This window comes from Dermacentor albipictus, chromosome 9 (assembly GCF_038994185.2).
Source record: "Dermacentor albipictus isolate Rhodes 1998 colony chromosome 9, USDA_Dalb.pri_finalv2, whole genome shotgun sequence".
In the NCBI taxonomy this organism is placed as follows: domain Eukaryota; kingdom Metazoa; phylum Arthropoda; class Arachnida; order Ixodida; family Ixodidae; genus Dermacentor; species Dermacentor albipictus.
This window is the reverse complement of record NC_091829.1, coordinates 101056809-101080612: the sequence shown is the minus strand read 5'-3', so window position 1 is coordinate 101080612 and position 23804 is coordinate 101056809. Positions and strand designations below refer to the sequence as shown.

At 46.3% G+C, this 23804-nt stretch overlaps 2 protein-coding genes across 2 annotated transcripts in view; one reads left to right on the top strand and one right to left on the bottom strand.

The window, feature by feature from the left end:
• The window catches only part of Abcd3 (ATP binding cassette subfamily D member Pmp70), a 33451-nt gene extending 12804 nt beyond the window's left edge, over positions 1-20647 (top strand). Inside the window, exons 9-16 of the mRNA XM_070525139.1 lie at positions 101-240; positions 1551-1831; positions 4955-5049; positions 6777-6918; positions 8101-8202; positions 12750-12923; positions 14292-14453; positions 20467-20647. Of these exons, the coding sequence (XP_070381240.1) occupies positions 101-240; positions 1551-1831; positions 4955-5049; positions 6777-6918; positions 8101-8202; positions 12750-12923; positions 14292-14453; positions 20467-20544 (1174 nt within the window). The 3' untranslated portion in view covers positions 20545-20647. The remainder of the gene's footprint in view (positions 1-100; positions 241-1550; positions 1832-4954; positions 5050-6776; positions 6919-8100; positions 8203-12749; positions 12924-14291; positions 14454-20466) is intronic.
• Calr (calreticulin) lies at positions 20645-22273 on the bottom strand. Its single transcript, XM_070525141.1, has 2 exons — positions 22114-22273; positions 20645-21968 (listed from the first exon to the last, which is right to left on the bottom strand). Exons 1-2 carry the CDS (start codon positions 22199-22201, stop codon positions 20824-20826), a joined length of 1233 nt encoding a protein of 410 aa, XP_070381242.1. The 5' UTR covers positions 22202-22273; the 3' UTR covers positions 20645-20823.
• Positions 22274-23804: the final 1531 nt, after the last annotated feature.

The window sequence follows — 23804 nt, the reverse complement described above, 5'->3', positions numbered from 1 at the left end:
CAGCTTTTTCTGCCTTTCTATCTTATCATTATTATTATTATTTTTTTTGTTATCACATTTGCTACACTGTGTGCCGATACCACTGCCGGTCTCGTCGCAGTGAGGAGATTGCCTTCTACCAGGGCAACGAGCGGGAGCAAATAACGCTGGACAACTCCTTCCGGCGCCTTGTACAGCACCTGCGCGACTTCCTCGAGTACCGCTTCACCCTCGGCATTGTGGACGACATTGTTGCAAAGTGTGAGTGCTCCAGTCCTCTCTTGCTCTCTGGCAACACTCCAGCACACTTCATTCATATAGGAGAGGGCTTCTATGAATGCGCTCCCTGCAAGAAGTCTCTTATCATGGAGTGATACCGTATCGTGCAACAAATTGTGACTGTGCACCGTTTGACATTGTATGTCTCTGTCGGACATTGACGCGGTGCATGACTGTGTGGCACCTTTGCAGTCTGTGTAACCGCACCCACACAAATAGTTTAATATTGTTCACTCCTCTATATTTATTTTTCCTCTTATCTTCACTACTACTTTTCCTCTTCCTCGGTCCAGGGTAGCCTACCAGAGATATCCCTTGGTTAACTTCCCTGTCTTTGCGTTTATCTCTCTCTCTCTCTTCAAAGAAATTTATGGCACAAGCTAATCAAGGACAGGGAACACAGACAACAGGACAGGTGACAGTCCTGTCGTCTGTATTATATGTCCCCGTCTAGTTTGCAGCGTAAACTTCTTCGGACGTGACCCACCAGCTAGCTCCCAAACCAAGATTTTGCTCTCACTTTCTTATTGTGGTGTTTCAGAAAAGGGGACCCAAGGCATACAGTCTTATTCACAAATGCACTCGACTTCCATTAATTCAATCCTGGCGGGACTAACAAAATCGACCGAATTGTCTAGCAAGTTGAATTGAACAAAATGCGGAAAAAACGCCCAAAACAAACCACCGATTCATTTGCCAGTATTTGCCCAATTCTAACACGCCCCCGAAACAAATGCGTGCCCACTTTCTTTTTATGGGTACAAAGTAGAATGCTAATGTACAAATGACATTGAAGCTCCCAAACGAAATAGCGACTTAACACGTGCACAATTTCTTAGCTTGAGAAGCAAGTAAGGGTCTAATGTGTGTTGCCCAATGGCGGCTTGTGTCCTAAAGTCAGCTTCGCTGCAATACAGTCATGTTTCGTGGCAAACCATACAAATGCCACAAACACAATTTTGGGTCGGTATGACATAAAAGCAATTGCATTCTGTTCTTATTCCAAATTTATATTCCGCTACACATTTGTGCTTAAATGCAATTTTTTCCTTACTGTGCCAGCTTCATGTTGACCCGTAGGTGAGGCTTTGTGGCAGTGCTCTCCACATTTCCGCGAAGACACACATGCTAAAATAACGCCTAAGATGCACAGACCTATATCTAGTCTGCAGTCCCAGTCCGCAGAGCATCTGCAGTGCTGCTTTCCAGTGTTGAACGCTGTTTAGTTTGCGCTTTGCACGGTCCGCGACATCAATTGGCACCAACCCTTCCGTTTCCTGCCTTCCCGACAGATCTGGCGACGGTGGTGGGCTACCTGCTGATCAGCCGGCCATTTATGGCCGGCCACCGCATGCAGCTGGACCACAACCAGCGGCTCGAGGAGTACTACAAGAGCGGCCGCATGCTCGTCAAGCTCGCCGAGTCCGTGGGACGGGTCGTGCTCGCCGGACGAGAGATGACCCGCCTGGCCGGCTTCACCGCCCGCGTCTCCCAGCTGCGCCACGTGCTGCACGACCTCGCCCGGGGGCACTACGTGCGATCCATGCTACAAGTTGAACCTGCCATCCCAGAAGTGAGTGAAGCGCATACGTCTTTTAACGCGAAGGCATTCCTGTCGAATGTAGACCAGTCTTTCCTGTCGAATATCCAACCGTTTTGACGGGCTGATCCCGAAGGCAGGACATTCTAGCCCAGCGTCTCAAGCAGTGGCCTACGACTTATTTTAGAATGCATAGCTATTGTCAAACACCGAAAGTGCGCTCAGCGCAACCTTCAGACCTGGTAGAGTGCTGCATCATGAAACAATGTGCAATCATTTATCTCCCGACACATCTGCTCTCAGATTCTAGGCACGGCCCTCTGTGTGCACTGTTGTCAACAGTGACGCACATTAGGCTTGCTCTGCCCTAACCGGTGAATCCTCCACTGTAACCGCCAGTGATGTCATTGGTTAAGAAACTATCAAAACCCCACGTGAACCGTTGGATATTGAGTAAACATGTTGAGGGATGTACATATATTCAGTGGAACGCCGCCAATACATTCCTCACTGTTCTGTTTTGCCGGCTACTGTGTCCTGTTTTCGTGGTCCCATCCAGAAGTCTGCTGGCTCCTATGTGTTACATTCCCATTTGTTGTATCGCCATATTTCCTTACTTTTCTCACCCTGTAATGTTCTCGCGTCTTGCGTTGCATTTGAACCCGGTGGTCGCATAAATTTAGTGGTGCAACAGCAAATTCGTACTTGCACGTTGTTATGAATACGATAAATGCATACTCACAGTTGAGCCTGTCAAGCTCCACTTGTGCTTCCACCCCGAAATGCTGGAAGTATGCAATGGTCGGCCCTGATAAAAGTGTCTCGACGTGATTGTGGTTATTGACCCGGTTCCTAAAGTCATCTTTGTCGCAATACAGCCCTGTTATGCGGTTAAGCATATTAGGAGTGGAAAAGGGCTGCTGTTATCTAACGTGGTATGTGTCCCTTAAATGCGTGCATGTGCCACCTCTGGTCACATTGCGAGCTCTGAGACAACTAATAACTGTAGTGGCAGAAATTCAAGCTCTTTCTGATGTTGCAGCGGCGATTTGGGGCCTTCCTTACATTTTTCCGTCTATTACATTTTTTTTTTTTTTTCACGGTTCCTTGCAAGACGTATCGATGGGGTGCTGCTGAATAATTGTAGACACTCTAATAATGCAATTTCATGTAAACATTTCATCTTCACAACCAGGGATCTGTGTTTTGCTTCAGAATATTACCACGGTTCGTAAGTGCCCTTCTACTGACGGACAAAAATGCTTCGCATCACGTAGCACTCAACCAGAGTTGTGGCTGCCTCATTTTTTAATGATGTGTGCCATCTGAAGTAGCTTAGTGCAGGGGCCTGAAATTTATGTGAAGTTTCGGACTGCAAACGTTGTAGTACACAGCTGTGCCTGTACCGTGGCACTTTCCAGAAACTTTTTGGCAATTTTTTGGCAACACAAGAACTGTACAGGTAGCCTAAGTTGTAGGAAGGCCACGTGGACTTGGATATGCGAGCTTGACGGGCCACATGTCTGAGACCACTGGCCTAGTAGTTTTCGCGCACAAGGTCGCGGGTTTGTACTGCAGCACGTGGTGGTTGCGCTCCTGTAACGACAGAAAGCAAAAATGCTTGTGTTCTGAGTACGCATTTGGCTAAAATGAACTGAGAGCGCTTTACACGAAGGGCCAGAACTTTCAATAACTGGAACCATTCTAAAATACTGCAGTTGTAACGTGAAGGACCTGTTGTGACTTTTTAGCCTTAAGCTCTCCCGTAACCTTGTGTGTTTATGGAAATAAACGTCAACGCCGACTCATGGTTCATAATGCACACATAGGATAGGACCTCCTAGCATAGCGCAATGGGACCATCTGAGCATGTGCCAGGGACCGTGCATGCATTTATCACAATGTTTGAGGAAATAGAAAAAGTACAGCCACTGTAGCCACGTGCATTGCGTCCAAGCTCATGCTCTACCCTTTCTTCATGGCGCGGAAGGCACTGCCCAATGCTGTAGCCAGTTATTTCTGAGTTGCATGAATGAATGAAATCTGAGGTTTTACGTCCCAAAACCACGATTTGATTGTGAGACACCCCGTATTAATTTTGACGATCTTTAACAATCCTCCAATGCACGGGACACAGACATTTTTTGCATTTCGCCTTCATCGAAATGTGGCTGCTGCGGCCGGGATTTGATCTGCAGCCTTGTGCTTAGCAGCACAACACCACAGTGAAAGTGATAGAATTAGGCTCTGTGTTGCCAAGAAAACAGCATTTTCACTGAAAACGGAGCTTTTATGTGTGAGAAAAGTCATGTGAACGCAACGCAATATTGGCACTGCCCGTGTAAAAATATGGGACCAGCTCCCATGACTTAGCATGTCCTGTTAAGTGGCCAATTACTGATTATAAAGAGGTTGATTATGTTACTATACAGCCCCTCGTAAAAGTCAGCTTAGCCAATTTTATTGGATTTTTCCTATGGGATACCTGGATACTAAACTGTCACTGTCATTTGTGGGAGTTTGGTGCCTTCTCTGTGTGGTCATCTCACTGAAAGCAATCAGTAGAGCAGCAGAGCATCACTTCTGAAGCCTTCTAAGAAACATAAGGGATTATATTCATTGCAGATGGCTTGAACTACTGCTTATGCGACTGCTTTGATTCCAGTTTTTTCTGCAGTTAAGCATAAACAAAACATGCATGTGCAAGCACATATTTCAGGACTAAATGTTGGGCTGGTTGGTCCCCTTCTGTTTTATGTGTCTTTGTCTCATTTATTTGTTTTCCACTCAACGAGCACATGTGTTTGTCTGGTTCTATGTTTCTACCTATGTCTACGAGTGTGCCACCTGTACAACCTGAAAACGTTGAGGGATTAGGGGATTCTGAATGGGTAATCTGGCTGTATAAATTGATTCAATGCTTGCCATTAGTGCGGTCTGTGGTGCATTTAACCATACATTCAAGCTCATTCACTCTAACGTGTGGCGTTACCCTTAATTATTCTTTTTGTGCAAGCTCACTTGCTAACACTGTGAAAGCTACATGAACTGCTTTTGCAATGACCAATCCGGTTTGTTGTTCTCGCCAATGGTCTTCACCTTTCTTGCGAACGGAGCTGGTGCAGCGGTGCTTGAACATGCTCCCCGTGCTCGCAGGAACCCGGCGAAGCCGGTGACACGTCAAAGCCTCGCCGTCGCATGGAGCTGGTGCCAGGAGCAGGCCGCATCGTCACACGCGACAACATAATCCGGTGAGCGCTGGTTGCGTTTTCTTCCCTGTTCCCTGCCTGCCTTTGGGTTGGCAGAGGACGGACGTCGTAATGGTTAACAGTCTGCGAGCTCGTCATTTTCTGTTCCGATCTTTTTTACGCTGTTATCGAGCGTGCTGGAAGCATCATCATCATCAGCCTAAACAGGATGATGTAATGCAGTGTATATAAACAAATGCACTGCAAGATGAAGGCCTACTCAGCAATGCCCAACTACCCCTGTCTGCCTGTCTCATATCACCAATCCTCTCCAGTCTTACAATTAGAAGGAATATAAGCTGATGTAAATTATAGATTGCATTTCTGGCATCATGAGTAGGAAACGTTCATGCTGGAGACAAGTGTAGAAGCAAAAGGCGGGCAGCAAGGTCATGATGAAGTTTCTAAGCTTACTCCCCGTGATTTTGTAGTCTGGCTGGAGTTATTTAATTGTTGGCAGAATGGAATCACATTTCGCTAGAAATTTAACAGAAACTCAACATCTGAGACCTTTATGAGACTCTTTTCTGCAGCCCCGAGACACCACAATACATTAACATAATCCCGGTGCTAATCACGGTGCATCACGGTACATAATCACGGTGCCTTACACTTGTGTCTTTGGTAGAGAGAAGATTAACATTCATTTCCTCTGCTAACAAGCCCTCCTCTCATTCCGATTGAGTGAAAAGGGACCCCTGAGAGAACAATCCACCTGTGCACATTAAATATGTGCTTCGCTTTATTGTGTCACCAATTAACAGCTGTGTGCATAGGGTGGGAAGGGGTAGTAAAGAGATTGACATCGGAGTCCCGGCGCACTCAAATGGGCATGAACAGCAGAAGCTTGAGCACATTTTCTTTGTCGTATTGCTAAGCGTGCAAGCAGTTATCGTAAGTCATAATGCAGAACTTAACATAAGTGCAACAGTAAAGTGATAACAATGGCTACTCAAGGTGCTTTAAACCTACCGCTTTTGATGTGGTGCTTGGGCACTTGACGGTTGTGGACGAGCGCAGTGCTGGATGTCAAAAGCCAGTCCTCTGCCGTGTCTTGGCACTTCTGCACTGTCCTTGAGCTTGTGAACACATTGGCTTCATCATTTGCTTGTTGATTAACAAAGCGTTAGGGCAAATATCTCTATGCATGGGTTAGCCTGACAAGTAAGTGAGCCTGCTGGTAGAAGATGGATGTGTTTGCACTGTATCAAACACTTTTTATCTCGGTGCCTGTGTCGCAGTCAGCGCAGGTCTGAAAGAGCGCTTCCCATTTCAGATAGTGACATAGAAGTGCCAAATTGGTGAAGTGTGAGGCTTTATGACAGTCCTTTTAATCATACAAATCACAGCTTGTTCTCTAGAATCTCGTGAAGTCAGAAACTCGATGTTGTAGGCACATTTGCCATATGAACCAGAATTTGTGATGCCTGTCTTCCAGCTTTGTTCTAAGCAGAAGTGACCATCTTATGGCAGGACTTCCTTTTCAGCCAGATAATGCACGAGTGCAGCGGTTTGAGATATCTAAGTGACGATGTTGTATGTCGCAAATGGAGACGTAACTGTTGCGAAACATGTCTTTTGCTGCACTGAAACTATGTTGAACAGTGAATGCCGGTGCCCATCATTCCTCTCATGCAGTCAGGCTCATCGATCGTTGTGAGCATAAAGCCTTTGCAACCAGCTGTATTAGAAATTTGACTCTCACCGTGCCTGCTTGCTTGTTGATGCAGTTTCCAGAATGTGCCGCTGGTAACGCCCAACGGAGACGTGCTGGTTGACAACCTCTCCATCGAGGTCAGGTCTGGAGTCAACGTGCTCGTCTGCGGCCCCAATGGCTGCGGAAAGAGTTCCCTCTTCCGAATTCTTGGAGAGGTGAGTATTTTTTTTTTTAATGTTACGCGAAGACAATTCATGTTGTTGTCAGTGGTTGCTCTCACGCTGCCTCGCCATCCTGCTTTGATCTGTCGCACATAAGTTGATAGGAACACAACTGCAAATTAGAATGGATACTCGAATGCCCATTCATTGTTTGATTTTTTTACCCAGATTAAGTTCTGGGCATTACAGTGGTGGGAATAGTACAATATATACTCAAAATTTGTGCAGCAAACGACATCATGGGCAAAAAAAACTTTTAAAAAATGAGAAGTTTGACTAACAGCAAGAAAACAATAGTAGTAATTCGATGCCGGCATGTAATGTTACGTGGCATTGCACTTACAGAAATTCACTAGATATAAAAAACTAAGGACCCAAAAGAAGGTAACAAACGTCAAAGTCTGAAGGATTGAACAGTGACTGTAAAAAGTAATCAAGCTTTTCTGGGAACAGCACGAGATGTAGCTCATAATTTATGTTTTAGTGAAATGTAATGGTCACTTATATAGGAATAACACTGAAAGATTTACTTTTCTCACACGTGACTTTGTGACCACAGCCACCATGTTATCTATAAGCAGCGTCCTTTGAAAGGCAGCTATCCCTCGAAAAAACAAGAAACAGTCCCACGAAACTCGCCCACAAATTTGCAGTCAGTCCAGACATTCCACGGAAGGGTTTCCACACAAAATTACATGGACATCACTAGAAGGAAAGCACAGACAGAGACGGCACTTCACGTTTTTTCCCGTGATTTCTGTGTTATTCTGCACTGGAAGCTTGCCATGGATTTGCAATTCCAACTCATCCAATTATGTGCCTTGTTAGGCCACACAAGCCAACGCCATGAAATCAGGAAGACGCTATTCGTTACACCAGCATCGAATTGCTTGCACCACCTGCCATCATACTGCACGGCCATGCGTGTGTCATGTGGGGAAGCCGAACTTCGGGACATGCAAGAGTCATGCAGAGAAGAGAAGGATCAGGGGACGGGGGACACGAGGGAGTTCAGCGTCTCCACAGTCTACAGGAGAATTAGGCGGAATAAATCAGTATGAGCGAAATTGTGCACGTGCGTCAGTTTTTTGCCGTTTCACCGAGTGCCTGTGCGTTAGAGCAGAAAGTGCGAAGCAAACACTTCTGAGACACGTTTGTTGTACCGTTATCGTGCAGTTGTGGCCCTTGTTTGGAGGCACGCTCGTGAAGCCAGCCAAGGAGAAGCTGTTCTACATTCCCCAGCGGCCTTACATGACACTTGGCACACTCAGGGATCAGGTGAGCAGTTTGCCGTGCTCCGAGGTTGCAGGTTTAATCCTTTGGCTGCGTCATCAGCTGCAGTCTGATGGGGGCGGAAGGAAAAAAAATTACGGTGCGCCAAGAACCCCAGGTGTTCAGAATTATTCTGGAGGACCTTCGCTGTGGCATCTCTCGTAGCCAAACTGCAGCCTTTTGAGGTTGAAAACTGCATAATTTGTTCTTTATTTAGTGTACTATACTTGCCATGTCGTGGCTAGGAGGTAAGCTGGAACAGCAACTTTTACATTGGGCTTTAGCGTAAGACTCAGGGTTGAGGTATTCTACAGAAGAGCTTCTTGGGCTGTTTAGCCTGCCGTATAAATGCTTTAGTCCTCATTGTGTGTGCGACTCACTTCTGTTGCGCTAATGGATGATTAATTGTCCACCTGACTCACTGCTTAGTTTTTTGTGCGCAGTTTTATGGTGACATCTGTTGCATGTTCTTCCTTGGCTTATATTTATGTAGTAGGCTTATTGTAATCAAAGTTAGCTGCCCAGTTTAGTGCATACGTGTACTTAGTGCCAAAAGCTTCGCATATATTGAAAGCGCAGACGACTGCTCAAAACATGAATCGAGATAACCCCGCTAATGGAAAAATTGCGTATCAGATTGGTGAAAACGAGCCATGTATTGCTCACTAAACATGGATTTATATTTTTAGTTCTTCTCTAAAAGTTGCGGAAAATGACCTTTGGTGCCCCAACGCCTAAAACATGAAGGTGCATAAGCGGCCTATCATGTGGTCCTCTATAAAGGCACGTTCACACCGAAGGCAGAGCGGACAAGTAGATTTGGCCAAGCGGCCGCGAATTTTCCTTTTTGCGGAAAATATGCGGCCGCTTGGCCGGATCGCGCACGGACCGATTTTTTTCAGCGCGGACAAGTTGGCCGCTTTGGCCGCAGCCAATCAGAACCCGACATGGCGGTAGCGCTGGTGAACGAATGTAAACGAATGTCTTTCTCGGGGCTTTTCGCTTCTATTCTTGAAAAGCGTCAAAACGGCAAGTTGGGCCAGTTGGTTGGGATTTATAGTAAGGTTTGTTACAGCGCAACACAAGACAAGGACAAAAGAAGGTATAAAGCGATGACATGACGCCGTGTCGATGCTTTATACCTTATTTTGTCCTTGTCGTGTTGCGCTGTAACAAATCTTGAAAAGCGCCTATACAAGTGGCGAGTAAAATGCAAAACGATCTCGTCTTCTTCGTCTGAGCTCATCATTTTGCAGAAGTAGATAGCGGACAGGAGCGCGCCAACCAACGACGAAAAAAAAATATCAAAAGTGCGTACACTAACCCAAAGTGCCACGAGATGGCGGCACGTACCTGAAATTGCTAAAGATATTGCGAGATGCCCCGCCTTCCCGGCGGCACGGACAGCCAGACAACGCGGCTGGTCTGAACAGGCGCGGGCACTCGCCGCTTTGAAAATCCACTTGTCCGCTTAGATGCTCCGCTTTCAATGTGAATGTCCCTTTAGTGTACGCAGTTCTTGGTCTTTTTATTAGCATTGAAATTCAGTACACTTTTTTCTTGTTATAATTTTTTTCTGACTTACAGTGCACAGATAGGCCTTCGTTTGTAGTCAGCAGGAAAGTGGTGCCGCCTTTGCCTTCATTTTCGATGATTTGGCGTCGGGGAAAAAGGCGGTACAAATATAAGGAAGGTCTGTACAACAATGCAAACTTATTGTACCAGCTTTCTATTTTCAAAAGTCATTGAAAAGTTCTAAATGTAGGTGGTCAACCACAGGTACACTCAGTGTTGTGAAAACAGAACAATGGGCGGCTTTCACAATTTGCTAAGTGGTCTGTCGGCACTACTCTCACTTCTCAGCGTTGCTCGAGGAGGGACTCTGTTTTCTAGAGGCTGCTCAGGTGGAATAGTTCTGCTTACAATATATTCACACCCTTTTGGAAGTAACCTCTGCAGGTGTAAACACTACCAAGGGTGAGCTTTGTGTTGTGCCATAAGAAACTAGGTCCTTGAAAACCGGTTGTCAGTCCCTTTAACACGCAAGGTTATTAGAAAGGAATAACAGGTTTGTTGTAGAACACGTAAGGTTCCAGTAATATACCACAGCTGTCGCTTTGACTGTTACATAAATTCATGCAGGAATGCATGAATTCATTGCTGTGGCATATACCTGCGCGTTTAGTCCATAACTTGGGAGCAAGAGCATTCAGTCACGAAAGTTGACAAGACACAGTATTTGCAAAAACGCTCAATTCCTTTCTGAACCTGGCCACATAACATATTATCCGGTGTATAACTCAGACTCAGACCCTTGTATAAAATGCACCCCCTACTTTTTGCAACTTTTGAAGAAAAAATTGGTATGTAGGACGCCACTGTGTTTAAAATGCACTTATTTTAACTCGTCTTGCATGATGAAAAGTGATTACGCTTGCTTGTAACGCAGGGCAGTAAACTTCCGTAAAAGAAATCTTTCCAAGCTACAAATCCTATCAGAATAAAGCTTGAACCAACACACCGCACCTTTTAGGTACTGGAAACCAAAGGTTGCTGCACTTCACTCGAAGCCGTCGAAGGCCTCGTCCTCCGACACACTGTGATAAAGTTCAGCCACTTGGCTGACAGCATAGCTGAGTTACTGTCATTGGTCAGTAAATAGCTTTTACCTGATGTTGTAGGCATGTTCAAGCATGTCACTGCCTTTGCGGTGTGGCGTGCTTGGGTCAAGCACACCAGTGACAATCGCATCACGCCTAAACATACACATAGAAAAGCAAAGTGGCTATTGGAAGCCAAAAGCACTGTGACTAACTACCGGACTGCCACTACTTATTTTGCCAGGTGACTGATGGTGAGAAAACAAACTTGCACTTTTTTTTTTCGACAGGTAGATTGGGTGTTGCAACGTAACAATGAAAAATTGTGGTGTCTTTTTTTACTTAGTGCATCAGATTTGTTGGTTCAACCATTTCCTTGGGGAAAACTAAACTATACAGCAAACTACCATAGTACGTGTGACCCCTAATCACAGAGTCTGCACTATGTCACGAAGGCTACTGATGCCGCCGCACTGTCTACACGACGAGCCCTAGGAGCTGACATCTGTCATCACGGGCGCTTCCCTGTGGAAACAAAATTCAATTTGTTTCAGAATGCTGCCCAGCACAAGGATTCTTGCCCTCGTGGAAAACAAGAAGCATGCATATTGGTCGCGCCAGTGCACATGGTCTTACACATATACAATCAAACCTCAGTATAACGAAGTTGTACTTGCAACAGACACATAATTAAATAACAAAGTTCATTAATTTGAGGTCTAAAGGTTTCAGCAGTAGAAATCATTTCAGAAATTTCTAGAATATTTCGGTGCATAGCATCTAGTCGGTAAGCACTTATAAACAAATCGCAAGAAGAGGGGCCACAATATCACAGTTATAAATTCCAGCGCGTGCGGTCATATTGTTGTGGCTTATGACACCCGAGATTTGCGCATATTGTGACTTGCGTCACCATAAGTCTTGAACAGCATGACTGGCCAGTCTTAGTTCCCTCAGCCATCATCAAATGGCTCCCACAAATTAAAAACAAAAGTGTAAAAACATACGGATATTTGTCCTGAAAAAAAAAATAACTCGCAGTTTTGCCAGAAAGGTGGAAGGTTGATGACGATAGCAAAGGGACAATGTCATGAATGAAGGTGCATGTTCACAACATTACTTCTTTAAATATGCAATTTTCATTGGAACTAAGATCAGGCAATGAATATAGTTTCTTTATTCCAAATTTCGTTAAATTGAGGTCCATTATATTGAGGTTTGACTGTATGAGTCACACTGTTGTATAAGACGCAACGAGGAAAATTTTGGCGTATTATACACCAAAATATACGGCACTTCAAAGTCTAATTTCCAGTCTGGTAGTCTTTGCAACTTACATGGTGATCCACTGAATTACAAGCACCGGGCCTTAACAGAGCAGCACTTCACATTTGCCATGGAACCCATGTTCCATAAACTTTGATGGCCAACTGTGCATGCATGGAAATTATGGCAGCCAGTGTGCAGTTAGTGAGTTAGAAAGGCTGAGCAGGGATGCCCACCAACGCCAAGTAAAATAATAACTGTTGTCTTGTTCCTGCACGACTGATTGGTTCAGCATCTTTGCGATTGTAGTCGCAAAGCTGAAGAATAAGCAGCATTACAAAATTAGTCATATTTAAACAAAAGCAACCGTTTGCGATCAGCTTGGTCACAGAACCACTGCAACTCATTCATGTGAATGCCAACTTAGAGACAACAGGCAGGGACAGTGACGTACAAGACTTAGGATGACTCAGCTAGAAACAGGTGGAAACGCTATTTTAGAGAGATCAGCAGAATTAGAGTTGAAACCTCGGCAGACGGTAATTTTTGATATGGCAGGTGCATCTTGCACCAAGTGACAGCTTGATGTCAGTGATAACTCGGTGAAAAACTGCCACCGGCACAAAATATGAAACAATGTACGTGTTACAACATCCACCTACCAATGTTGTCAACGTGTGCGTGCAGGTGATCTACCCGGACAGTCACCTGGAGATGCTGCGACGGGGGGTGACAGACGATCAGCTGGCGCGGTTCCTGCACCTGGTGCAGCTGGACTACGTACTGGAGCGAGAGCGGGGCTGGGACACCATCCAGGACTGGATGGACATTCTCAGTGGCGGCGAGAAGCAACGCATTGCGGTCAGTACCCGAGAACCTGCCCACATTGATCCCGACTGGCACAGCCCTTGTAATTCCTCTGCACAGCTGTGGAACACCTCGGTTGATCACCTCTCACAGGTGGGCCTTGTAAGAAGCCCACTTACGAAAGATGAACTCGTTTAGCCAGGAACAACTGTAGTCCGAGCTAATTAGTGTAGATTCGTCGTGGCCGCAGCCTTGTCCTCGTGATTGAGTGTTCGCCTCAGCTGCAAGAGGAAAGCGTGTTCAAAACCATGCTGCCACTGGGTACCCACCGGTTATACAAGTGGGCACAGGTGCCCGATGGCTTGGCGCTCTTCAGGAGGGTCGAACAGTCTTGGAAAAGAAGGCCGCACCATGCAAATCCCGTGAGACCTTGCGGGCAAAACAAGACTGTAAAAGCAGGGTCTGAGTCTCTCCGACGGCCCATCGATCAAGAAATATGCTACCGATCTCACTCGGTCTTTCTCAAAAGTGGCCTGGTCACACCTGGCACTTTCAATTGCGATTGAGCTCGATCGGGATCGCACTTCGTGATCGCGATTGGCTTCCTTATGCAGCTTGTGCACAGGAGCCAATCACGATGGATGGATACATTAGATTCTGATTGAGCTCAATCTCCATCAAACGTGCCCTGTGTGGCACACAGTTTTAGGTGCAAAGCAGAAGACGTTAAGAATATAACAGACACAAGCACTTCATTTAGCTAACAGTAATATTGGCCTTGTCTGTATATATCAAGCTGGTGCCCTGAATTTGTGCTAACAGAAGCTATGGGCTCATTTGGCCACTGATTTCTGTAATTTGTTCATGTACCAAGAAAGTTATGAGCAATAACAGTTGTTTGGAATGTCAAAAATAACTTGCAATGGGAGTGTTACTGGCTAGATATTGCATAAATTCATTAACATGCGTGCTCAAAAGTGCTGATTTATTCAAGCCCTGGAAATTACATGATAAAATGAATTACCTGTGAATGTAAGACTCAAATGCCCTAGAAGAATGTTGCGAGGCTAGCAATCAACAGAATTGAGCCACACACGGCAATAACACAAGCAGCAGCACTTGTTTTTTAACAAGGCCATGTCAAATCTTGGAAAATAGAAATGCGTAATTCGAATAGAAGTTGAACAGCACCAGCAGCAGCAGCAGCAACAACAGCAGATTTTTCTGTGGTAATCTTAATATGAGACTCTGCGGTGCTAGAACAAGATGACAGGCAACCAAGGGTCCGCTTGCTTGGGGTATTTGCGTATTTATGCTGCATCTGGCCCTGGGAGTGTTGACCAGTGCCAGTTGCGATAATTTCCTTCCATGTTGAACAATTACGCTTTGTACTGAGCTCGGAGGCTTGCGAATGCTGCGCAGATGGCCAGGCTGTTCTACCGGCAGCCCCAATTCGCCATCCTCGACGAGTGCACAAGCGCGGTGAGCGTCGATGTCGAGGGCTCCATGTACCAGTACTGCCGACAAGCTGGCATCACCCTGTTCACGGTGTCGCACCGCAAGTCGTTGTGGAAGTACCACGAGGTAGGTCATGAGGGAGTGGTAAAAACTTGACTACTTGGTTCACTACTGTTGTCTGCACCTCCTGCACTCCTGGGATTTTCTTCGTTTTTGTCTAGATTAGAGGCATCAGATTGACTATAGGCTTTGGCCACATACATGTGGAACATAGTTTACCAAAGGCCACGCCATCATGCATTTTAAGAGGGGGAAATTCCGGGAGCCCTTGCTTAGATGATCTGGCTTCTGCATTGACTGGCATGCTGGCTCTAGCAAGTGTACTTAAAGGCTTACGGTATGCATGGTGGTACTAATTAGTACAGGCCCGCTCACTGCTGCTTAGAGCACGCGAGCAGCCTGCTCCAGCAAAATTTAGGTGCCCATAAAGCATCAGCACTTGCGAAAAGCGACGTTCGCACTCTACACATCTGTGTCTCCAAGCATGCACCTGGGCTTTCAATGTCGAAAGTAGCAGGCACTGCCAACCGTTGTCTGCAAACAGCAGAACTGCCTGCTTTTATTGTGCATTTATTACCTTTTGTTTAAACTAGCAGCTCATAAATACATAGGGTGGTGTAGTTAATTAACCAATTTTGACACTCCTATAATGATATCATTGCACAATTACTAAATTACCTCGTCTGTCTCTTTTCCCCCATTGTGGCACCAAGCAAGGGAAGTGAAATGTTCATTGTCTTGGCAACCAATAGACCTGCGTCTAAACTGATTGCATATTTGAAATTAGCCCAAAAGAAGTGAACAGGAATGTAAAGTTTTGTTAACGTTGATAAAAAAAAGACAATGAAAATGGTTTCGATACCAGCGTCTCCTCTCAACAGCTTCTTCACATATGTAACAAGGCCACAACTCTGCAAACCTGAGTAAAGCAGGAAACAGTGCTGAATAAAATGCCTTCTTGGAATAGGCGTGTCACTCGCGTTTTCGTTGCAGACCTGTTGTCATGAGTACAGGTGTAGAGAGGCATTGCTCACGAGTGAATCTGCTTCTGGCCTTGGCACTATGGCCTTGGCTTCACGCAAAGTTTCCAACGCCGTTTCTATCCACCTCCTCTCTCTCAATTACAATTGTTGTTTTTACATTGTGGGAATGGGTTTGGGCACACTGCACCCAATTGCGGCAACCAGAGGTGCACAATAATTGCTGCAGTAGGGTTTGTTGAAGCAACTATGGTACATTGAGCCCTTGAGCCCTTATAAAAGACATTATGGGACTCCTGTTGTATTTCTATTCAGTCTCTGTTGCATTCACTAAACTTTTCTGTGTAAATGGACTTGAATGTCATGTATTATCTTTGTGAAGGAAGGCTCAGGAGTCGAAGCGAGTTTACTGAGCCAGAATTACACCACAGCACAACAATAACGGCTCGGGTTCTACACGTCTCTACATCAGTCGACTGTGCATAACCGCCGAACTAGGCTAACCAGGTAGCAATTCACTGAGCACAAGAAGTCACTGGAGCAAAGTATCTCTCCATTCTCTTGGAAGTGGCATTCGCATGGTAGAGAAATCGGACACTTTTCTTCGAGGAGCGATCATCACACAACACACGTCGCGCCATTGCAAGGCACCCATAGTGTTATAGACATCAGCACGGATGTCAGATGTTTTGTTCAAGAAGAGAGAGAGAATCCACTTGAAGGAGGATAGAGAGGTCGATCTCGCCTATTGTGCTCTAGCCTGCTACTGCGGACAGGGGGACGGGGACGTAGGGGCTGGAAGAGAAATGGACAATGGTGAAGGCAAGCTCAGCCATGTGACAGTTATCAAAAAGTTCCTAAGAGCCATTCAGAAATGTCGTCCGTCTTCCAGAGCTTGGCTGGGGTAAGTAATCCAGTTGAAATCTCACAAGAAATGCACAACGAAGGCGCGGGTGTGGGGCCTTCTCCTGCGTGAGCAGCGCAGGTGTCAAGAAAGGTCTTTACATTACGTAAAGAGCAGCGATAAACGACTCTAGTGTGGCTAGGACATGCGTGATGCATCTAGTGGCCGGAGTATGGAGACAGCAGAAAATCACGCGCATTGGTTCTAGCAGGTGCTTCGGCATTGGCTCGACGCTTTCCTTGTCATTCTTTTTTTGCTCCTTGCTCGCCTGTAGGATCAGTGGCTTTACTAACCCTAGCATCCACTTCTTGATGTCGAGGAACACTACGTGTCATGCTCGTGGGCCTAGAGGGCAGCAAAGGCCTCTCCGTGTGTGTGTGTGTGCGCGCCAGCCAGGGGCTACGAATAATTGCCCTGTGCTCGCAGCGACCCTGAATTTGAAGTAGGCACATTTACCATCGTCGATGCCAATACAGGCAGAGCTAGTCGTGTGCCTGTAATAGGTGTGCCTGTAATTTTGTATTGGGATATTGATATAGTGAGAGCCACTGCAATGACCATGGCATTGTATACTGCCGAGCACAAGGTAATGGGTTCAATACCCAGCCACATTACGGAGGGTTGCTATACAAAAGCGCTCATGTACTTACGTTTCGGTGTGTGTTAAAGAACCCCAGGTGGTCGAAGTTAACTGGAGCACCCCACTACAGTGTCCCTTGTAACCCGCTGCAGTTTCAGCATGTTAAACCACTGAATGTGATTTGATCTTGAAGTGTGGCAAATCGCTTCTGTAGAAGCCCACCAGTCGCAGTACTAAGCTAAAAAGGAAGCCCAGGCAGGTTTCCTTTGTAGCTTTGTGCTCCTCTTGTGTGGATGACAGTGTTTCTATTTCACGATTTTGATGTGAGAAATCAAGAATGGGGAATGCAGTGCAAACTTAACGGCGGCTTCAGAACAACACTTGAGCAAGGCTCTGTAGCTATGTGTCTTTACATTATGCAGAGTCGTTACTTGCATTTCGCTTTGAGCTGTCATTTTGCCGTTTCAGACTGGCTTTGACTTATTTTATGCAGTAGCATCTGACTCTACTATAGAAAGGCTCCATTCGTGTTCTTATGCTCACCCTAGAAGAGAGGGTTTACCCCTTGACACCTTCCTTTGCTTTGAACATGAAGCATCGCTGTGGTCAAGTTTCACAGAACCGTGGAGCTTGCTTCTCTCACGGTACTTAGAACAGAGACTCTCCCGCTAACTGAAAAGCATTGCCTCATGAGTTCCCAGGACTTCGTTTTGTTGTTTCGTGCGAAAGCCAGACTTCACCATTGAGCTCACCTGGAAAACTTGTAGACTAACCATATTTGCACACAACTATAAGAGAGACCCTCCTCACTTCTCTGAATTACCATCTGTGAGATGACCCCTTGCCTTAATTCTCGAACTGATAATTCTAACCACCACAGCAGTGGCCCAATAGTGTGACAATGCTTTGTGTCACAATGAAGACGACCACAGCACCTCGGTCGCTACCCTGCGCTCCTGCTGATCCTAGCTGCAGTGCTATGTCAACTGCCCATCTTTGTAAAAATACTCTTTTATTTGTAAGTGCATATTTGTCTCGTAACATTTGGAGGAGGTTAGGAGTATCAGTCCCAGTACCCCTCGCATGGTAAGTTTCAACGCTACATTGCAGAAACAATCCACACACAGGGAAACAAAAAAAAAAAAAAATTTCATTTCCGTGCTTTTCACTATAAGCTGTTGTGAGTTTTCGAGACTGTATTGCCTTTTTTTTTTTACATCTTCACCCTACACTTTGTATAGCAACATAACCAATGCTTATGCACGAGTACTGCATGAGGTTTCAAGTGAATAGCCAAATGTAATCTAATAAAGATAATTTCTATACTCGGCTTACCTCATTTAATATGCAAAGCGGAATTATTAGCTTGAAGGGTCCAAAAAAAGAGCATATCACCCACCATTTTGTGTTTCGCAGAAGAGGGTAGTGCAATTCATTTTCATGTTGCGTTTTCGCCTACTTGCATTCAGTGCAGCCTGGCGTGGGCAAGTCCAAAGGATTGAACAAGTTGTTATGTCTTAATTTCCGGTTTTTATTTCACTATAAGTGCAGTTAGTTTCAGGCAAAATTGAACTAATTGCTGGTAGGTATTTTTAATTCCTTTCACCCTTCTAATGCGCCATTGCCTGCTCTACTTACTGCCTCAAAAAGCCTCGTCAAAGTGCCAAAAATTGTAGCATGCCACATGTGCATGCTCCACTGTTTTCGCCAAGCCTAATGACGTAATTTGCAATTGTTGAAAATTTTGATGGGTCAGGCAGAGTAGCAGAGCCATTTTTATGCCATTCTGGCACATTTCCAAGTCACAAAATATCCGAGCTTGTATGTTTTAACTAGATACACCATCCAGCTGTTACCAGTTTTTGGCATTGACGTGCAGTCCCCTCGAACGTGCCAAATATATTGAACCTCAAACTATTTGCGCTACTAGTAACGCAACCAGTGTAATCTAGGCACATTGCTAGGCTTGCATGTCCTTAATCTGGGGGCCTTATTTTGTAACTATCTATTTCATTGGTCTCGCCATTGGCCCGACTGCCACCGTTGTCACTGTAATTGGCCATGCAGTGTGACAAGTGATAAAGGGAAAAATGAATACAGGCTTGCAAAGTACTGGCCCCGACGACCGGTCTTCAGTCGTCCTACGCTCTCCTGGGCTGCACCACCCGAAGTTTTACTAACATGTAAACGTATGTAAAATTGGTCTTTAGCGCCTCAAGCTTTGTGGTAAAAGGATGACCTATCTATGGAGTTAAGAACCACTCAAAGTGTTAGGGGTAATGTTAAGATGCAGGAAGAGAGCAGTGTGGATCAGTGGGCAAACAGGGATAACCGATATTCGAGTTGACATTATGATGGGGAAAGGAAATGGAGCTGGGCAGGCCATGTAGCGCGTAGGGCAGAATTGGTGTCAAGGGAAGGGAAGCGCATCTTGGGATGGCAGGAAATTTGGTGGAGGTGGTGAAATTAGGAAATTTGTAGGCGCAAGTTGGAATTGACTAGCACAAGACAAGGTTAATTGGAGATCACTGGGAGAGGTCTTCGTCCTGTAGTGCAGATAAAAAGGGGCTGGTGATAATGATGATTTATGTAGTGCACAGCAAACATGGAGAGCAGTATTCAGAAAGCTTGCAGGAGCCTTTTTGCTAAGTTGAATGTTTTTGAATTTGTAAGTGAAGTTGCCTCTGGCATATCAAATAATGGCACTTGAGAAGTATGAAATATGACCCTAGTCAAAAATATGTCTGTACTCCTTCAATGCCTTAACTTCTCATAATGCACTGTATTGTGGGCATAATGCAATAGTGAAATCTAAAGCTTGCAGGGGGCAATATGGCAAATTGAATTACTTATGAGTGCAGTGACACTAAGCTCATCATTAAAGGGCAATATGCATAGTCACGACATCAAATAATGAAGTCACTGACCTAGTGACACATGCTCCTTCACTAAGCTAGCCCACATTTGCAGTAGCAGTTCAAGGGCAGTCATCTTCGATTACCCAGCTTACCTGCACGGTACTGTTGCATTCATCCAGCTGCTGGGTCTTAGCAGTACTTGCACTTAATGACCCAAGCGATGCACTAGAAATATAATTGTGACACTGCACATGAAGTGCACAGGGCAAGCATTTCTATACTCTGTGCAAGTGTTAATTTGCACCTCTCCTTATAACTCACGAGACGTGCCCTTTCTAGAGCTGCACAGTTCTGTTGCATTCATCCAGCTACTGGGTCCAAACTATAGATAACTGGTGGCCTGAACAGGTAGGGATGCATCATGATAACTTTAGTGTTAAAGGGCATCAGTGACCTAATGCCACATGCTGTTTTACCAAGCTAAAATAAATCAATGAGGTGGGAACGGCATAGGAAAGAGAAAAATGTATGCAGTGAAAGGCAAGCACGGCACAGTCGTTGCAATGGTACTGCTATAGTCGTTGCCTATTCATTATGCTGTTGACAACTAAATCGAGATGCTTGCTTTCAAGGAAATGGGCCAAGTCCAAAAAGTACAGCTATTATAAATAGCAATGGTGGCCCCTAATGTCGGCATGATCCAGGGGATGCATCATGAATGAAGTTACAATACATTGCTTACCTTTACTCTTTGCAGTACTGCCTTTACATGGACGGCCGAGGAAGCTACGAGTTCAAGCCCATCACCCCGGACACAAAGGAGTTTGGATCCTAGCAGATGACCGAGCCACTTGAGAGTGCCTTTTGTTTTTCATATAGACTGTACAGTGCGTGTCGTGTAGTAAAGCCAATAAAAGAGACGGGTGACAAACGTGTAACCAGGAGAGAGCCTGTTTTATTTTTTTAGTATTAAATCAACCATTTTCTCTTGCTGCACCACAAATGGGGGAGAGGAGGAGAAAAAAAATGAGTGAAACAGCACGGGATGAGCGAGAAAAAACAAAATAATGAGAGATGCCTGTACAAAAGATTTGAGTCCTGCCCTGCCACTTGCTCACAACTCCTCGTGCTTGTGGTCCTCGTCGTCGGGCGCGGGCGTGGTCTCTTCCTCCTTCTCGTCCTTATCTTCCTTATCCTCGTCGTCTTCGAACTCGTCCTCGTCCTTGGCGTCGTCCTCCTTCTTGCTCTTGGCCTCCTCCTCTTCCTCCTGCTTGTCCTTCATCTTCTTCTCGGCGTCCTTAAGCGCGGCCCAGGTCTCCTCGCCGTGCACGCGGGCGTACTCCTCGTCGTCGGTGATGAGCAGGTTGTCGAAGATGGTGCCGGACTTGACCTGCCACAGGTCGAAGCCCACCTTGCAGATCTCCGGGTAGTGGTACAGCTTGGGGTCCGCCGTGTACTCGGGGTTGTCGATCTCCGGGTGGACCCAGGCCCCCTTGTAGGCCGGGTTGTCGATCTGCTTGGGTTTCCACTCGCCCTTGTACTCGGGGTTGTTGATCTGCGGGGGCTCCCACTCGCCGTCCATGTCGTCGTCCCAGTCCTCGGGCTTGGTGGCGTCGGGGTCAGGGATGTACTCGGGCTTGTCCCAGTCCTCGGGCTTCTTGTCCTCCGGGTCGTCGATCTTGGCGCGGTCGTCCCAGTCCTCGGGCTTCTTGGCCTCGGGGTCCTTGATCTTCTTGGGGGGCAGGAAAGACCAGTCCTTCTCGAGCTCGCCCTTCTCGACCACCTCGTTGTCGATCTTGACCTGGTAGGTGTTGTCGGGCTTGACGATCAGCGTGTACAGGTGGGTGAACACGTCGTCCTTGCAGCGGATCTCCTTGTTGATGAGGTGGTTCTTGCCCTTGTAGTTAAAGATGACGTGCACCTTCTTGGTGCCGGGCCCACAGATGTCGGGGCCGAACATGATCAGGTACGGGGACTCGCCGTGCATCTGCGTCTGGTCCAGACTGCAGTCGAACAGCTTGACGTAGCCGCCGCCGCAGTCAATGTTCTGCTCGTGCTTGACGGTGAACTGCACCACCAGCGTCTTGCCCTCGTTGGAGAAGGGCTCGAACTTGGCCGAGATGCCGTAGAACCGGGCGTCTTCGGAGGTCTGCAGTCCCTTGCTTTTCTCCTCATCGCCGTAAAACTTGCCCGCGGTGAGAACGAACTTTCCGAGGTTGTCGCCTTTCGTCGACTCGACCCACCGGTCCTTCCACGCATCTGCAAAAGAGCCGAATCGGAGGAGGCAGGTTACACATCAGCAAACGACGTCCGACATGGATGGCGGCCCGCACCTCCACCTCACCGCGTCAGCAGCCAGAATCCAGAAAAAACTCCCGAAATCGAGAAAAAGAATCGCACTCACCTCCATCGTTGAACTCTTCTTTGAAGTATACGGTGGGGTCGGCCGATATTAAGCCGACCAGGGGGAGCAAAATGCAGAGAAGCCGCATTTTGAGGAACCAGTGAGCCTGTGTCGACCACGTTCAAAGACCCGGCAGCAGTACTGAGCAGCGCTAGTAAATCAAAGCCGGTTGGGCACGTGATGCTCCAGATGTATGCTGCTCATTGGTGCACGGGCGCCAGCCAATCCCGCCTCACCACGCTGTGCAGCTTGGCCCAGGGTTGATTACGCGCGGGTGGCGCAGTTTACTTGGAACGTCAGCAACAAAATAATGAAGTATATACGTTTGTTTTGTGCTCAATCTTCAATGTTAAAGTACTTTAAACACATATTTCTAACAAGTTATGTACTTTCGTTTTGTTTATAGACTTAAATAACTTCGGTTTTTTAAAAAACGTAAATTTGTTTTGAGTTTTGCCTCTCCACCGCCAGGGTAGAACTGCAGCCTTTGTGGTTTCTGCTACCGTTTGATGAGCTCTGGCGCCCATTACGTCGCTCGCTGACATCACCGGTCGGCATGCGTGTGCGCTCCGGTTTGGGTCTGTCGCGCGAAGTGCTGGATTTCTCTGGCGTTGACACGTGTTGTGATGCTCCCACGAGAGACCGTGTTGTGGAATGTCGCCCTAGTCACTTCGTTTGCTTCACTGTATGGCTGGTATGGCGCGCGCTCCGAATGCACTGCCGCGAGTACGGACACAGGCTAGCTAATTGTATCTGTCCAGCACGGCCTATACGGACAGTGTCAAACAGTTCGGAGAGCTTTATTGCTTTTGATTCTGCCTGTGCGTTTCACTTCAGGCGATCTTAGTCGACAATTATCATTGGCATACGCGTTTTCATTTTCAAAAGCCGGTCTTGATATCGTCTTTATATGATGTATTTTCTTTTTTCAGGTTTCCTTACCGGCCTTCGCGTTTGTACGTTCTTACTTGGATCCCTGAGCTCGCGTGAACGAAGTCTTCTCTAATTTTCCTCGTTTTTTTGTACTCTTCTTCATCCACACTGTCAGACATCGATGTGCACCGGTCTGCGTGTAGGCGCGTTTCATTTACAGGCTCGTTTATTCGACGCCAAGCGGTTAAACCCAGCGGCGGAGATTTCTAGAAAGTCGCTCTGTGTTGAGTCGTGGCAGAACCGAACGGCGTTCTCTGCAAACAACCGCTTTTCTTTTTCCGTATACAATGCAAGGTATATTTAATCTGCAGCAGATGTTCCTCCGAGGTATCGTGCATATATGAGCTCTGGCTCTTGCCAATGTAACGCGGTGTATAGTATGTAGTAGTTTGTGCACGCATAGGGTTTTATTGTGTACGTGGTACAAGCAATGCAGCGTGTTGCTGTCCATTTTGATTCAATCGCTGTTGTCTAGCATACGTACGGATCTCCATACACCGTCATTACGGAAAAGCCTAGCAAATCGCAGGATTCCCAAGTTGTCTCCCCTGCTTAGTGGCTATATAGGAGAGAACGTTGGTCATTCACTTTTCTGTCAACTCCTAACATTACTGTTTTATTCTTGTTATTCATTCCAAATATTTCGTCTATACATTAGCGTCGAGGACGCGCCGGTGGTCGGAGCACAAGAATGGTGAGAAATCTCTCTTCGATTCCTCACTTTATTTGTCATTAGGACGCTTTACTATGCAGAGTGT